Source organism: Brachionichthys hirsutus, chromosome 19, assembly GCF_040956055.1.
Source record: "Brachionichthys hirsutus isolate HB-005 chromosome 19, CSIRO-AGI_Bhir_v1, whole genome shotgun sequence".
Lineage (NCBI taxonomy): Eukaryota > Metazoa > Chordata > Actinopteri > Lophiiformes > Brachionichthyidae > Brachionichthys > Brachionichthys hirsutus.
The window spans coordinates 10,845,818-10,860,840 of NC_090915.1; the positions used below are offsets into that span (position 1 = coordinate 10,845,818).

Below are 15,023 nucleotides of genomic sequence, written 5' to 3' on the forward strand. Positions count from 1 at the left end.
CCGCGCTTCACCCCAATTGTTTATTCACTGCCCCGTTTCTGCTTTTCCATTCCCATTCCTCGGCTGGCTACCGATCCCAGCGTCCACATGGTAGATTCTGCTCGACCTTATGGTGGGATGTGTCGGGCTCGGGCTCGAACCTGTGATGGGCGCGAATGCTCCCGGAGGCCTTTATCTCCAGCTGCTGCTACGCTCGCTTCGTCCTCGTCGGTGTTTATCTCACTCGGTGACATCCCAGATCTCTCACACGTATGCCGAGAGTGCTGCTGGGCGGGACTATTGCCACAGTAATGGAGTTCACTCCTCAAGGCTGTCATCCTGCAATTGAGTTAGAGCCCAGCTTTCAGGCTCTAGACCTGCAAAGGAGCCATCAAGGCTTCCCATTCATGTCTGCTCCTCACAGAATCCCTTCCTTCTACAAGGTAAAAAAAATAGAAAAAAAGATAAGAAAAAAAAAAAAAAAGAATCCCTTCCTTCCAATCTTCCTCTCTTTCATTTATTTGATGCCCTGGCTAGTTTTCTCCTCGTGACCGAGATGCCCCCCCCCCCCACCTTCCTTTAGGATTATTCCTGCCCCTGCGATGTCCTTGTTGTTACCCCTCTAGTTCTTGATCATATATAATCAAGTTGTGTGTCTTTTTTGGGAGGGGGGGGGCTTCTATTATGAGCCCGACTCTCCTCCTGAGTGAAAACTCAATTTTTCCTCCTCGCAATCACTGGAAATAGATATTTTGCCTGGTGAAGTAAAGCATAAACAAAGATTTGATATTAATAATGGGATGTTTCATGCTTGCCAGCTTTCTGTTTGCAGAGGCAAGTGGGCCGTAATGCTTTTTTTTTGGTTTTCTGGGATGAAAGAGAATTTGTGAATGCCACTTAGTTCATTCAACCATAACCTCTGTTTCCCTTAATGTGTCTGTAATGAGGGCGAATAATTTCCAAATTGAGAGCCTGTTCTTCTGGAAAGGAGGCTGCTCAATGATGTCTTCGCCCGTTAATCACGGCTTCCCGCACGATGATTACTTTGGCTTTAACAATGCCCGTAATGGCTTTTCATTTTATCTGTCACATTTTGCTTGTTGCAATGTTCTCAGCGACGGAACTGCAAGCGGTAATGATCCTGTTTGGGGTTTTCAGGAAAGCTGCGGAGGAGTTGTTCAAAATACTTTCTCTCTTTTCTGGTTCTAACAGGCTTCCTGCATTAAATCTTTCCGCGTGGCCGAGCACGAAGACCCGGAATCCATCGGCAACTGCCTCTCGAAGCGTGTTTGTCGTTTTGCACGAAGCTGTGTGGGACTGAAAATACGCAAACTGCCCGGTGGTGTTTGCTTCTCCCCGTCCGACTTCCTGCCAAGGATCCCGCGCCAAATACACAACTGGGCGAGTTTTGGCAAGAAGTCACTTCATCTACAGATGAATCTTTGGGGCGAGGTGTGCCGCAGGAAAGCCGCTTGTCCGCGGGAGGAGCAGGAGAAAAGACGAGTCACCGAAGCTGCAGCGAGTACGGATCAGATGAGCGCGATTACAGCTGGCAATGATTCCCACTGAGAACGTGAGCGCTTCCTCCGCAGCAGAGCTCTGTCCCAACTGCAGCTCCTCCACCTACCCGGAGGTGAATGTGGCCAAGGCGCTGGTTCTGGGGCTGGTGTTAATGTTGTTCCTTGTGTTCGGGATCCTTGGCAACATCCTGGTGATCCTCTCCGTGCTTTTCCACAACCACTGGCGCTCCGTTACACACTATTTCATCGCCAACCTGGCGGCAGCGGACCTTCTGCTCAGCTCCGCCGTGCTTCCCTTCTCCGTCACGTCCGAGGCTCTCGGCAGATGGGTGTTTGGCCGGTCCTTCTGCAGCGTTTGGGCTGCCCTGGATGTCCTCTGCTGCACTGCCTCCATCCTCAGTCTGTGCGTGATCTCCATCGACCGCTATCTGGCCGTCAGTTACCCGTTGCGCTACCCAGCCATAGCTACGGGGAGGCGAGGCCTCACCGCGGTGGCTGCTCTCTGGGGGCTTTCGGCAGCCATATCCGTGGGGCCTCTTTTCGGTTGGAAGGAACCAGAGCCAGAAGATGAAACGGTGTGCCGAATAACAGAGGAGCCCGGCTACGCTGTGTTCTCAGCATTGGGCTCCTTCTATATACCCCTGGCCGTCATCCTGGCCATGTACTGCAGGGTTTACACTGTGGCAAAGAGAGAGACAAAAACCCTGAGGAAGGGAAGTGAAGGAGACGGCTTGGAGACGGAGGGGGTAACGCTGAGGATGCACAGAGGAAATGCTGCTCAGGTGGAAAAGCAGGAGGACAATGAAATCCCTGCAAGGCATAAAAGCGCCACGTTTTCCCTGCGCAAGATGCTGAAGTTCTCACAAGAAGAGAAGGCAGCCAAGACCCTTGGCATCGTTGTCGGGTGCTTCGTTCTGTGTTGGCTCCCGTTTTTCCTGGTTTTACCCATCGGTAGGTACCGCTTTCATTTTCAACATTGACGAAACCCAAAATGTGTGCATGTTCTTCTAAAATAAGTACAATATTTGGTCACAAAGCTAAGGCAACATCCCCAGAAACCTACCAAATAAAGAGTCTGATGTCGTCATAGGTTCATTGCAACATTTGGTCCTGAGAAATATCCTTTTTTTTTGCCGGAGATTCAAAAGATATTCAACTTGTTGCCTGAACTCTGACTGTCTTCTTAAGCCTTTACTTTACAATGATTTGTGCTTACAGCAGCAGCAGAAGCATGATATGACATATCTTCACCTTTAGATTCAATAAAGCAAAAGCGATGCCTATTTCAGCACCCAGCAGCTACGAAGCGATATCATCGCTCCAGCTGATGCAGCTGATGCAGGTATACTTCGCAGCTCTCGTCATACTTCGCTCTCGCTGCGAAGTATCTCCTGCATCAGTGAGCCTTGCAGTGATTGATCGATTGATCGAAGAAATAACGTCACGTTCTCTGGCTTTAAAAACTGTTTTAAATTATCCAGGCATTACCTAATGTTAATTAAATACTAACATTTACACACAAATATAAAAATGCTTCCGGCAGAAATTAGACTGATCTCGCGAAGAAGGCTTCAGCGGCAAGCGTCTAACAGCGCTGTCAACATGAACGTAATTAAAAAAATATATCAGGATGAATGTCCAGTAGACATTTATTTCACATTCTATTAAATAAATTAAGCTCTGTCACAGAAGGTGATAACAGTGATGTTATCAGAAATGTAAGAACGCCGTCGAAATAAAACAACCGCTGTCAAGGCTAATCTTCGATCTTAATTGCTTCTGAAATAACTTTGCCTGCCTGAGATCAGTGAATGTCTGTGTAATTAGCGGTAGCAGTCTGGCAGCAATTACCTCGCAGGTCACAGATGGTGAGATTATTACCCCGACATGGGCTGAAATCTTATTTAAGGAGGGAGGAAACATAGACGGAGCACATCTGGATAATCAATAATGCGTTGTCTTTGTTCTTTGTTAATAACGACAGTATTGAAATCTCCTCGTGGAATCGAAACCTGCACGGAGGGGTTGCTGCATGACAAACCGACCGTTTCACCACGACAGTTTAGAGTAGACGCTGCGTTTTTAGAAATCGTCCTTAAATGATTGGCCATGTCTATCAGTTCCAATTTCTTTACAGATGATTGGTGGCACGCGATTGAAATTCAGAGAACCAAAATCTACCATTTATGGAGAAGACGTTTGCCATTTTTATGCTTTTTAAGTAAAATATTTCTTATCAAAAGTTAAATACGAGACTGACTGAAACGCTTGTGGGAAGAACGTAATGTAAGATTCCTTCTATATTCTTCATAATCAGCAGATTTTTTACTTCATTTGTCTCCAATGAATCTGTCTCACTTTAAGATTTGACTCCACATCTGATTGGACATGAAAAATTGAATAACATTAATCACAAAGCAGTGCAGCATATATAGAGAGATATTTATATATATATATATATATTGTGGATTTGGATTGGACGGGATCTTGGTCCAAACCCCAGATCTCAGACTGCCTATTAATTGTCTCAAGGGCGATGGAGAAAAATCACTTAATGGTCAGTGACATCATCAAAGTCATGCGGATTCATTGGCTGGACACGAAGGATATCTGCACCAAATGCAATGGTTGATGCTAAAAAGCATCAGCCTTCATGGTGGCCATGGGGGGGGGTCTGCATCCCGCAGCAATCTGTCTTGTAGAAAAGCACAAGAGCTAACGTTGTAATCTTAGGAGCTGTATCCCTGTCATGATTAAACGTAGCCTCGAGTCTAGATCGTTCTTTAGCGCATGCAGCCCGCAGCCCGCAGCCCGCAGCTCGCAGCCCGCAGCCCGCAGCCCGCAGCTCGCAGCCCGCAGCCCGCAGCCCGCAGCCCGCAGCTCGCAGCTCGCAGCCCGCAGCTCGCAGCCCGCAGCCCGCAGCTCGCAGCTCGCAGCCCGCAGCTCGCAGCCCGCAGCTCGCAGCCCGCAGCCCGCAGCCCGCAGCCCGCAGCTCGCAGCCCGCAGCCCGCAGCTCGCAGCTCGCAGCCCGCAGCCCGCAGCCCGCAGCTCGCAGCCCGCAGCCCGCAGCCCGCAGCCCGCAGCTCACAGCCCGCAGCTCGCAGCCCGCAGCCCGCAGCTCGCAGCTCACAGCCCGCAGCTCGCAGCCCGCAGCCCGCAGCCAGCCTCCAGTGGTTCAGCACTGCAGCAGAAACGACTGTGATTGAAAAGCTGCCGAGGCCTGAAACTGTTGCATAATGTCGCTTTGTGCTACGTTCTGCTCTTTGAACACATCAGGAAAGACCTTCAGCCGCCGTGTCTTGACTCTACTGTTTTGAGTTCTTCCTATGGGAACCCCCCCCCCCCCCCCCACACACACACACACACACAAAAATCCAATTACAAGCAAACAAATAGACCAAATAAAGCAGTACGCTGGAGCCGAATGGGCTGTGCTATGAAATGGAACGAGGCAAACTATTGCCATGAAAGCTATTAGAGATAACAAGCATGAGGCTTAATGTGCTGTAATGCTGGAAGGCCTCCTCAGTCACCCTGCAGCTTCCCGAGGAGCTGGTCGTGGGGGGGGGGGGTTGCATTTCAATAGAGACGGACCGCCGTGGCTCTCAGTGCCGCGCTCATTGGAGCTCGAAGGTGACGATGGGCCGTGGGTTGACAACATTCTGCATATTTTCTGTTGGTATTTCCTCCAAGCAGCTGAAAAGCCTGTTTTTGTTTTTGTTTTTTTGCCCAAAGCACTTGGAGTGGTCTTAACAGCAGGAGAGATTTGGAACAAAGAGACTGACGTTCATCAATGGCAGCTCAATCAAACTGTTGTGAAGGACTATTATCATAAAACTAAACAAAATGTTGTTTTTAACAACTTTTCTTTCTTTTTTTTCCACACCAATAAAGGAGAATATTTTTTCTGTCTTCTCTGGAATGATTTGGAATAGTTTGAAAGCCCCCCCCCCCCCCTCCCTCCCAGGTTTAAACGAAGCTGGTGGAATATTATGTCATGTGATTGACTGGTCATTTATATAATATATGATTGTATGTATCTATGAAAATCCGCTAATCTGAGTAGGATTAGGATTAATGCTTCGAGTTACATCCTTGTTTGCTGGGTTGCTTGGATGGACTGAAAAGAATTATTCAACAAATTTCAACAGAACTTGGCGGATGGAAAGCAGGATGTATTTTGATGAAAGGGTAGAGGCTGAGTGGCTGCGGGTCTGTGAAGCGTCATATTGGAGGTGTATTCATCTCAGATTTTCATTTTTGTCCGTTTGTGCGTGTTCTCTATAGGATCCATCTTCCCCTCCTGTAAGCCTTCTGAAACCGTCTTTAAGATCACCTTCTGGCTGGGTTACCTCAACAGCTGCATCAACCCCATTATCTACCCTTGCTTCAGCCAGGAGTTCAAGAAGGCCTTCCGCAATGTGCTTCGCGGCCGCTGCCTGAGAACCGGGGCTGCCCATTCCACCAGCATCGGCCCGACGTCGCGTCCGTCCGTTCTCTCAGCCCAAAGCTGTGGCGCCGCTTCCTCCTGGGGTCGCCGCAAGATGCCAAGCTCATCGTCGGCGTCGGCCGGTGGTCGGGAGCAGGTGGCTCGGACGCAGCGCGAGAGCCTGCTGAAGGCGTGGTGCTTCTCAGCGAATCAAACGCCGCCGCCGCAGAAACCCTGCCGTCACGGATCAGCCAAGGTCTTGCGTCTTTCTCTCAGCATTCCTGGAGAGGCTGTGTGATTTAGACACCGTCAGTCAACGGAGGAACTTCAGGTTGCCTCAGGGCGATCGTCACAACTGTTGCATGCGTATTTAAACTCCTCTGAGATGTCCTCTGATTTGACTCCTCAGCAGACTGAGGTTAGATCAAAGACACTCGACAGCCGCGGCTGAGCTGCACATACGAGTAGAAGAATCTGAATACGCATTAAGAAACACCCCCCCAAAAAGACACAAGTGCGGAAGCCGAGTTAGTCGGGATGAGTAGCTGTGCTCGGCAGGGAGATCAAGGCGTTTGGATTGAAAAGGCTTCGTAAGATGTCTTCAACGCAGTCGCGTTTCTGCAAATTGCACCAAATCCCTGAAGGGGGCCGAGATACTCATCAGTCCCAGAAACAATCGGCGCTGCGAAAGTCACGTGCAAAGCGTGTTTGTCTTCTGCCATTGGGTGTGGCCGCCGGTTAGAAGCAGGCAGGAGCCTATAAATGAAATGCTTTTTCGCTGTTTGGCTTCTCGTGTTAAATAATTGAAAAGGTGTGAGCGCCTTTAGGTGCCATCAAAACCAAAATAATGAGTCAAAAGATGCCAAAAAAGCCCCCACGGTTTTGCAGGGTTGGCGTATTTTTCTCTTTTAATTATCTTTTTGACTCCTTGTTGACTGAATAAACAGTTTATTAGGTTTTAAACCTTCCATTTAAGGTTGACTTTTTATTTACAGACAATGTAGCTGTCGCCTTAACGTGTGTGACCACATTTGTGACGTGCAAGATGTAGAAACTATTGAAAAAACACAGCGTCGCCTCATCGAAATATATTTACATTTGCAGATGGTGTTGAAAATAGACTTGTGCCAGAACGGAGACGCTCATTTGCATCAGGCGCACTCAGTGAATTAAAGCAGCTCCATCTCGCCACGACAAAAAGCGACAGCTTTACAGAGGCTTGCTTTCATCGCGCTAGATTGAATTATGCCTCGTGGAACGCCACGGCGGACAAACCCCACTTTCACTCGTTTTAATCAAGTAGCAGAAAAAAAAAGCTTCTCTTATTTCACAATTAATAAAAATAAAAAAAACTTCCAACAAAAACACGACTATAAGTAATTCCTTTCACAAACATGTGACGAATGATTCATCGTTTTTACAGTCACCTGAGGTTGTGCAGCAGGAAGTCGTCTCAGCCGCCGCGACGTAATGCGCTCGTTCCAAAGGACGACGTCTGAAAAGTGCATAACATTTGGATTTAATTTCCCTGAACATATTATCTATCAGAAGACAATTTTTTTTTATTAAGTCTATAACCCTGAAACATTTCAAACAGTCAACTGCATCAGTTTGACCATTTTAAGAAAAACAAAGAAAACGCAATTAACCTTACTTCGCTGCATTTGTCTGTTTTATATGAATGCATTCAACACAATTTTAACTTGTTAAAGTTAACTTTAACTTTAACACAATTTGCCATCCCTGTAATAAGTCGCTGTGCGCCAGCATCGTTGAGACAATCGCCTGATTATCAAAACACAGACGTGAAATGAGCAGAGATAACATCTGCAACAACTTACAATGTCCACGTTCAGTTGATTAACTCGATTTGAAACATTTAAAGAAGACCGCCCCGTCTGTGTGATTCTCGAAACAGAGAAAATGTTACCGTCACTTCTTCTACCTCGTTAGCAGGCGGCCTGTTGATTAGTTTTAGCACTGCTGCCACCTAGTGGCTGGAGACTTATTTGCGGTTCAAGCATGAATAAAGACGGGTGCTTTTCACACTGCACCAAGAGGACTCGGTTCGTTTGGGAGCAAATTCTTGATTGACAGTGAATTCGCTTAATTCACTGTCAATCAAAGAGTCTGCCTCGGACAGATCGTCCAATCATCATGCCCCAGAGACGCTGATGGGCGGGACAAAGCCCCGCATTTATCCAATGACCGTCCAGTTTCGCGCTGTGGAACAGCCCACTCTAAACAGTGACGGCAGCGACCTCTTTCAGCAGGATAATGCTCCCTGCCGCAAAGCAAAAAATGGTTCGACGAACACAACAAGAAGTTTGAGGAGCTGACTTGGCCTTTAAATTTCCCAGATCTCGGCCCAATCAAGCATCTGTCGGATGCGCTAGATCCGTTGGATGGTCTGGAGGCGTCCAGGCCTCCAAGGGTCAGGGCTGTTTTCAGCAGCAGAAGGTGGACCTGCAAAATATTAAGCAAGTGGTTATAATTTCGAGGCTGCTCGGTTTATCTAATATCAGTTCGAGGTGCAAATGAGTTATTTTACTTTAATAATTTTGACTATCGTGCTGCAGATTCGACGAGTTCGCACAAGCACATTTTAGAATCCACCAGCTCTTCTTTCTGCTGGCTTCCAAAAGGTAAACAGGAACCTTGAAAAGTCATAATTCATTAGACGGAATCAGTGGGAGAATCATCAAGCCCTTTCTTCTATGCGTGCTGTACATCCGTGCCCAAGTGCGTTTGAGTTCGTCCATGCGCGTGCACATCTGCGTTGTAGGTTGAGCTGCTTTGTTAGTGTGTGCGCGCATGGATTCCAGCCCTGCGACGTCTGCGCCCATCAGCGTCACTATTATGTATGGATAAATAAATCAATGCATCACATCCCTGTTTCACGTTTGTCTCTCAGTTAAGCATCGTGGGATTCAAAGAGTTGCAGCAGCTGCTCAGGCGCTGCCGCGATAAATGGATCCAGGCAGAGTGTGTGTGTGTGTGTGTGTGTCTGTGTGTGTGTGCTGTCGAACCCGATCAGTCGACTCAGTGATTCATTCCAAACAGCGATTGTGATTAATAACATTGTCGATCAGAGAGTAAAGCAGGCGACAAGCGAGGGGAGGAAGTCTGAAAGGCCTCGTTCCTAGAATGAAATACAGTCTGTGTTAAATATCAAACTGTCGAGACTCGTTTAAAACTTCCTCTGAGAGGTTTCGCTTGGGTTCCTTCCAAAATACTGAGCGGCATCAATTTGACATTTCTTAGAAGCGCTCCCTGTAACGAAGTCCAGGAGCCAAATGCCTCTGCGTTTGGCAGCATAATGCGTCTGTATGCAAATGAGGGGATCTACTGGCAATTGCGACTCCCAGCATTAACAAGGTTGCATGTGTTGTTTAACTATGTTCCGTTTAATTGACTTGTAATGTGTTTAATACAAGATGTGGCACATTCTTGACTCCCGGCTGGAATTAAATGGGACTTGGAGGTTCCTGAATTCTTTATTCCTACTTTGGAGTAAAGGTTTTAAATAAACATTTCCACACACACACAGCATGCTTTGGATAGTTTCTTGGATTAGACAGCAGCGACGTGGAAAAACAAAAACCTGTATATACGGCATATATGCCAAAATAAAATGAGTGAGAATGACTCAGCGGCTTCATTTGTTGAGTCAATGCAAGGCGGAGTCTTCTATTCAGTAATTCTATTCAGGCATATTCATCAGAACATCTTCAGATTGATATACAGACCAAAAATAGTAATTCAATTATTTCAAAATAACAATTAACCGCATTAAACAAAGGCAGCTAATTAATCAGCAATTCCCAAACCACACATTTTACAAGCGCCTTTATTTTAAGTTGGACGATTACTCGAACCATGAACTCAAGTCTCTCCATGACCTAAACCCGCTGAACGACACGTCCAGACTGAGAAAAGCTTCTACCTGCATTTGCTCATCCATCATGAAGCTCCGTGATTCAGATAGCTGCAGCAGGTGATAGAAGGTAATCTGTCTCCTTCAAAGATGAGCAGACGGGAGCCTCACCGTGTCGAGATTGCCTGACCTCCCTCAGCCTGTCTGGGTTTACCCCTGCGGCTCCATCTAAATGATGTTATCTACGCTACCCATAGCTCTGAAGGTGGGAATACTTGCATGGGTCCCCGCCAGAGATTGTGCCCCCCCCCCCCCCCCCCAATGACCAGAAAAAGTGGGCACGGAAAATGAGTCAGAAGGAATCTGAATCTGTGGGAGAAAAGCGTTTGGACTTGATGTGCGCCCTGCTGTGTGAAAGACATGACAGACTTGATATGAGGCGACATCAAGGACAGGAAGGAACAACGTCCAACATGGTGGAAACTGGGCTTCCTGAATATGCCTGATAAAATTCACAATATGCATCTAATTTATTATTTAATGGTTGAGAATTCAGGCAGATCTAATTAAAATACAAGGTTCGAACAAATTAATTAATTTGATGAAAAATGTCATTTATTATTTTTTGCTTTATTCCACGTGGCTCCGTTTTAAATGTTTAAATTCATTGCAGTGCGGGAAATTACCTCTTTTTTATTTATTTTTTTACCGGAAAATGACTCAGCGGCTTCATTTGTTGAGTCAGTGCAAGGCGGAGTCTTCTATTCAGTAATTCTATTCAGGCATATTCATCAGAACATCTTCAGATTGATATACAGACCAAAAATAGTAATTCAATTATTTCAAAATAACAATTAACCGCATTAAACAAAGGCAGCTAATTAATCAGCAATTCCCAAACCACACATTTTACAAGCGCCTTTATTTTAAGTTGGACGATTACTCGAACCATGAACTCAAGTCTCTCCATGACCTAAACCCGCTGAACGACACGTCCAGACTGAGAAAAGCTTCTACCTGCATTTGCTCATCCATCATGAAGCTCCGTGATTCAGATAGCTGCAGCAGGTGATAGAAGGTAATCTGTCTCCTTCAAAGATGAGCAGACGGGAGCCTCACCGTGTCGAGATTGCCTGACCTCCCTCAGCCTGTCTGGGTTTACCCCTGCGGCTCCATCTAAATGATGTTATCTACGCTACCCATAGCTCTGAAGGTGGGAATACTTGCATGGGTCCCCGCCAGAGATTGTGCCCCCCCCCCCCCCCCCAATGACCAGAAAAAGTGGGCACGGAAAATGAGTCAGAAGGAATCTGAATCTGTGGGAGAAAAGCGTTTGGACTTGATGTGCGCCCTGCTGTGTGAAAGACATGACAGACTTGATATGAGGCGACATCAAGGACAGGAAGGAACAACGTCCAACATGGTGGAAACTGGGCTTCCTGAATATGCCTGATAAAATTCACAATATGCATCTAATTTATTATTTAATGGTTGAGAATTCAGGCAGATCTAATTAAAATACAAGGTTCGAACAAATTAATTAATTTGATGAAAAATGTCATTTATTATTTTTTGCTTTATTCCACGTGGCTCCGTTTTAAATGTTTAAATTCATTGCAGTGCGGGAAATTACCTCTTTTTTATTTATTTTTTTACCGGAATGTATGCCTCTTGTAGGTTGAGCATTACTCACATCTTAATGTGTTAATCTAACACGAACATGACTTTAATTCATTCATGCATTTTACTATTTAGCCAGTTAATTCGCTAATATGGTTGGTTCATAATGAAAACAGCGTGAGATTTACCGTAAACCTGTAAGGAAATCCCACCAGACTGGGCAGAGGAGGAGAGAAGATGGCAGCACTGCCCCCTAGTGGCCGGACACGGAACACACGCGCAAATCTAAGAGGATCCGATGGTGGAGTGGTACCGGCATCTGTTTACCCCATCCAGCAGGAGAAGAGTCCAGCATGCACTGAGCACAATGCAGGGCTAACAGAACGCCAGACGCATCCTCAATGCTGCACTGTCAAACGCTGAACACAGAAAGAACATGCTTCTGCACATGTTATGAAGTTCCAGACTGGACATCCTGATGCTGAGATGTCAGTGTTAACACTCAGCCACCAGGATCCAGAGGTGGAAACCATGAATCAGAAAATTTAAAGAGTTTTGCTTATACCTTTCGCAGCAATGCCTCCAGTGATCAACGGTTCTGAAACGAGATGCTTGTTAGCAATTTAATGCAGACTTCTTGCAAAGCGCTAAACAACACCTCTGAAAACACCCACATCCTTCCGAGCTACTCTTTATATCCTTTTTTCCATGTTTGATTGAGCTCGACATCAAGAATCCCTCAGAAGGGAGGCTGTTTTTAGGATTATGTCGAGCCCACTAGAATTTCTGATGAAGTTCCTGTCAGATTACTTTTTCATCCACCTGACGTGATTAGTTCTGGCTTGGATGTGGCTTTTATGATGTTCCTATAGGATGTGCATGATGAATTAATGTATGCGAGCTGAGCTGATGGTGCTTTCCTTCATCAGACTGTGGAAAACTGGAGCAAACATCCACTGATGCAGCCACATAAAGGCGTGGGTGTTCATTTGTACGTAGAACAACACTAAAGCCGAGGCCTGCGTTGCATTTCCAAGAAATACTGATCAGTCCGTACGTGACGCGAGTATCTTATCTAATGTTTCTCGTCATCCAAAGCAAAAAGTCTTCTTAGAAAGCGACAGGTTGATTTGAGTCCCTTCACTATAGAAATCCTCCGTGTGGAGCCGACATGTTTTGTCTGTGTATTTACTTTCACGCAGATTCTTACATGAAATTTTAAAAAAAAGGAACGTTTCATTCTTTTTATGAGTACATTTTTTTTTATTGAGATTTGACACATTTCCCATCGTGAGCAAGCATTCCAGAAACCCCACAGCCACCAAGACAAATACCATCACACAGTTTCACGTTCACAGAGGGGGGGGGGGGGGGGGGGGCTCACAAAAGGGAGCTAAAGGTTTATGGGACAAGACGTTGTTGAACAGCGAGCTCAGGACGGAGAAGCTCCTCTGCAGCGTGTTGCGTACGTACATATCACTCGTATATCGTTAGCATAATATGGCATAGAAAAGCATCCAAGCATTAAAGGAGTATGTGTGTGTGTGAGCGAGCGTGTGTGTAAATCTAGGAGGCATGGGACACGTTCAGGATGCCAGCTCTGGCAGCTGGTTTTTAATATGCAAGCCAATTCTTTCAGTATGGCTGCTGCCTCACAGCAACGGCTGTGTGTGTGTGTGTGTGTGTGTGTGTGTGTAGGCGCAACGTCGTTCTAATAGCACCAGGTCAGGATGGGTTGCCATGACAAATAAAAAGCAGAATGAGTCTGTCGTCGGGGCAACAGCCAGAAACAAAAAAATGAAGCAGGGAGGGAGGGGGGAGAATGAATGCAAGAAGAAGAAAAAAGACACGCTGAATAGGAGTGACTCGGAAAATACGAGAACTGAGAGCGGAATTGTGTGAGGGTTTGAGGGTTTTCACCCATTTGGCTTTGGTGTAGTAGCAATGAGCTATATATATATAGAGAGAGAGAGAGAGAGGAAGAGGAGGAGGAAAGCTAAAAGTACGACTAGGGTTAGACCTCGTGAAAGGCTTGTGATGCGTGGGCCGGAGGTTCTTTCTAATTTCCAGCGTGGATTCTGGCCGCGTCCACGTCCAGCATTGCCCTGAGGCCCGGCGTTGAAAGATGGCTGCCGGCAGATGGTGGCCAAGACATCGCTGACATAGGAACCAACAGGAAATGAGCTGTTTGGCTTAATGAAACCCAGAACATGGGAGAAGAAGGGGGTGGGGGGGTGGGGGGGGGAAGAACAGAAGAGTGTGCTGCATGGCCTGATGTTAACATCGTTGGGGGGGGTGCTGTACAATCGCCTGCTGCTCGTGTCCCATCCCTTGCACATCAACACTGCACTAGCAATAAGCGCGTTAGCTCATGTCTACTTTCAAGCGTAAATCAAGTGCTCAGCCCTCAGGCAACCAAGTTACAGACGGATACTATTAAAAAAAAACATCCGACAAGTTAAAAACTCTAAAACATTAGAACATTTCAAGATATCGAGCGTTTCTCTTCTTTACAGAGGCTCTACCGTCGGAATAGGCCCGATGAAAGCTCAAAATCTGGCACCTTTGAATCGGTTCATCCGGGCTATTTTACATCTTACATCCTTCACTTACCTCGATAACGATAAGAAAACAAGAAGAAGAGGAAAAAAACTATCAGTACAACTTCTGTGGGTTCAGGCACATAAAAGGTCGAAAGAAAGGAGAGAGAGGTTTCAATGAGTATAAAACGGTCACATGTGTAGGAGGAGAATCATCATCATCATATATAAATGCACAGGTTGGCGATGAACGTATATTTACAATTCATGGGAATGCAGAGTGACCTGGAAAAGATGTCGCTGCATCGTGAGCGACGCCTTCCCTGCACCGCCGAAAGAACGGCGTTGATGGAGAATCGGGCGAGGAACGTTTGAGCCTTCTCTTCCCGCCGCTAATCTTATCTTCACTTCCTGCACTTCGCGGTGCGCTAATGCTCAGAGACGAGGCATGAAGCTCTATTCACTACTACCGGCTAGTGCTTCGTCTGCTCTGCAGGACTCGCAGGCTGAGGCAGCTGCCAAACATGCAATATGGATTTTCACTCATGTACCGAAACAAAAAGCCACATGTGGGGAAAACATGAAAGGAGAGACTACGGCTACGACCCTCCAACCCCAATTCATTTTCATTTCTTTCAATCTTAAGGCCGTCCTCAGTGCAAATAATCAGTGAGATATTGATAGTAGCGTTTGATGGATGGGGATGTACCGGAAAAGTGAAGCGGATGAATTGGACCATTCTCAGCTGAAGAAATGAAGACTTGTGGTCTGCATGAGGAGAGAAATAAAAACGCTGACTTTGTACCTCGAGCGCATTTACACTGCACCCAAAATGAGAATACATTTATGAAAATGATCCTTTCTTCATTTTGTGACTTCAGTTTAGTTTCATTCAATGACAGTAAATCGAACATCAACAGGATTCAGCGCTGGGGGGGGGGGGGGCTAGTAGTTAACAGAACGATGCAGTCAAAAGTGCTTAAATAAAGAGTGTGTTTGCTTTTTCATTTCTAACCGTGTCCTTTAGGGTCGGGGTTTAAGGAGGTGGAGAGTGGGTG

The 15,023-nt window shown here is 46.3% G+C and overlaps 1 protein-coding gene across 1 annotated transcript; it reads left to right on the forward strand.

The window, feature by feature from the left end:
* The first annotated feature begins 1,534 nt into the window (after positions 1-1,534).
* Positions 1,535-6,226, forward strand: LOC137908482 (alpha-1A adrenergic receptor-like). The gene is made up of 2 exons (XM_068752890.1): positions 1,535-2,450; positions 5,787-6,226. The coding sequence occupies exons 1-2, from the start codon at positions 1,535-1,537 to the stop codon at positions 6,224-6,226; spliced, it is 1,356 nt and encodes a 451-aa protein (XP_068608991.1).
* The last annotated feature ends 8,797 nt before the right edge of the window (positions 6,227-15,023 follow it).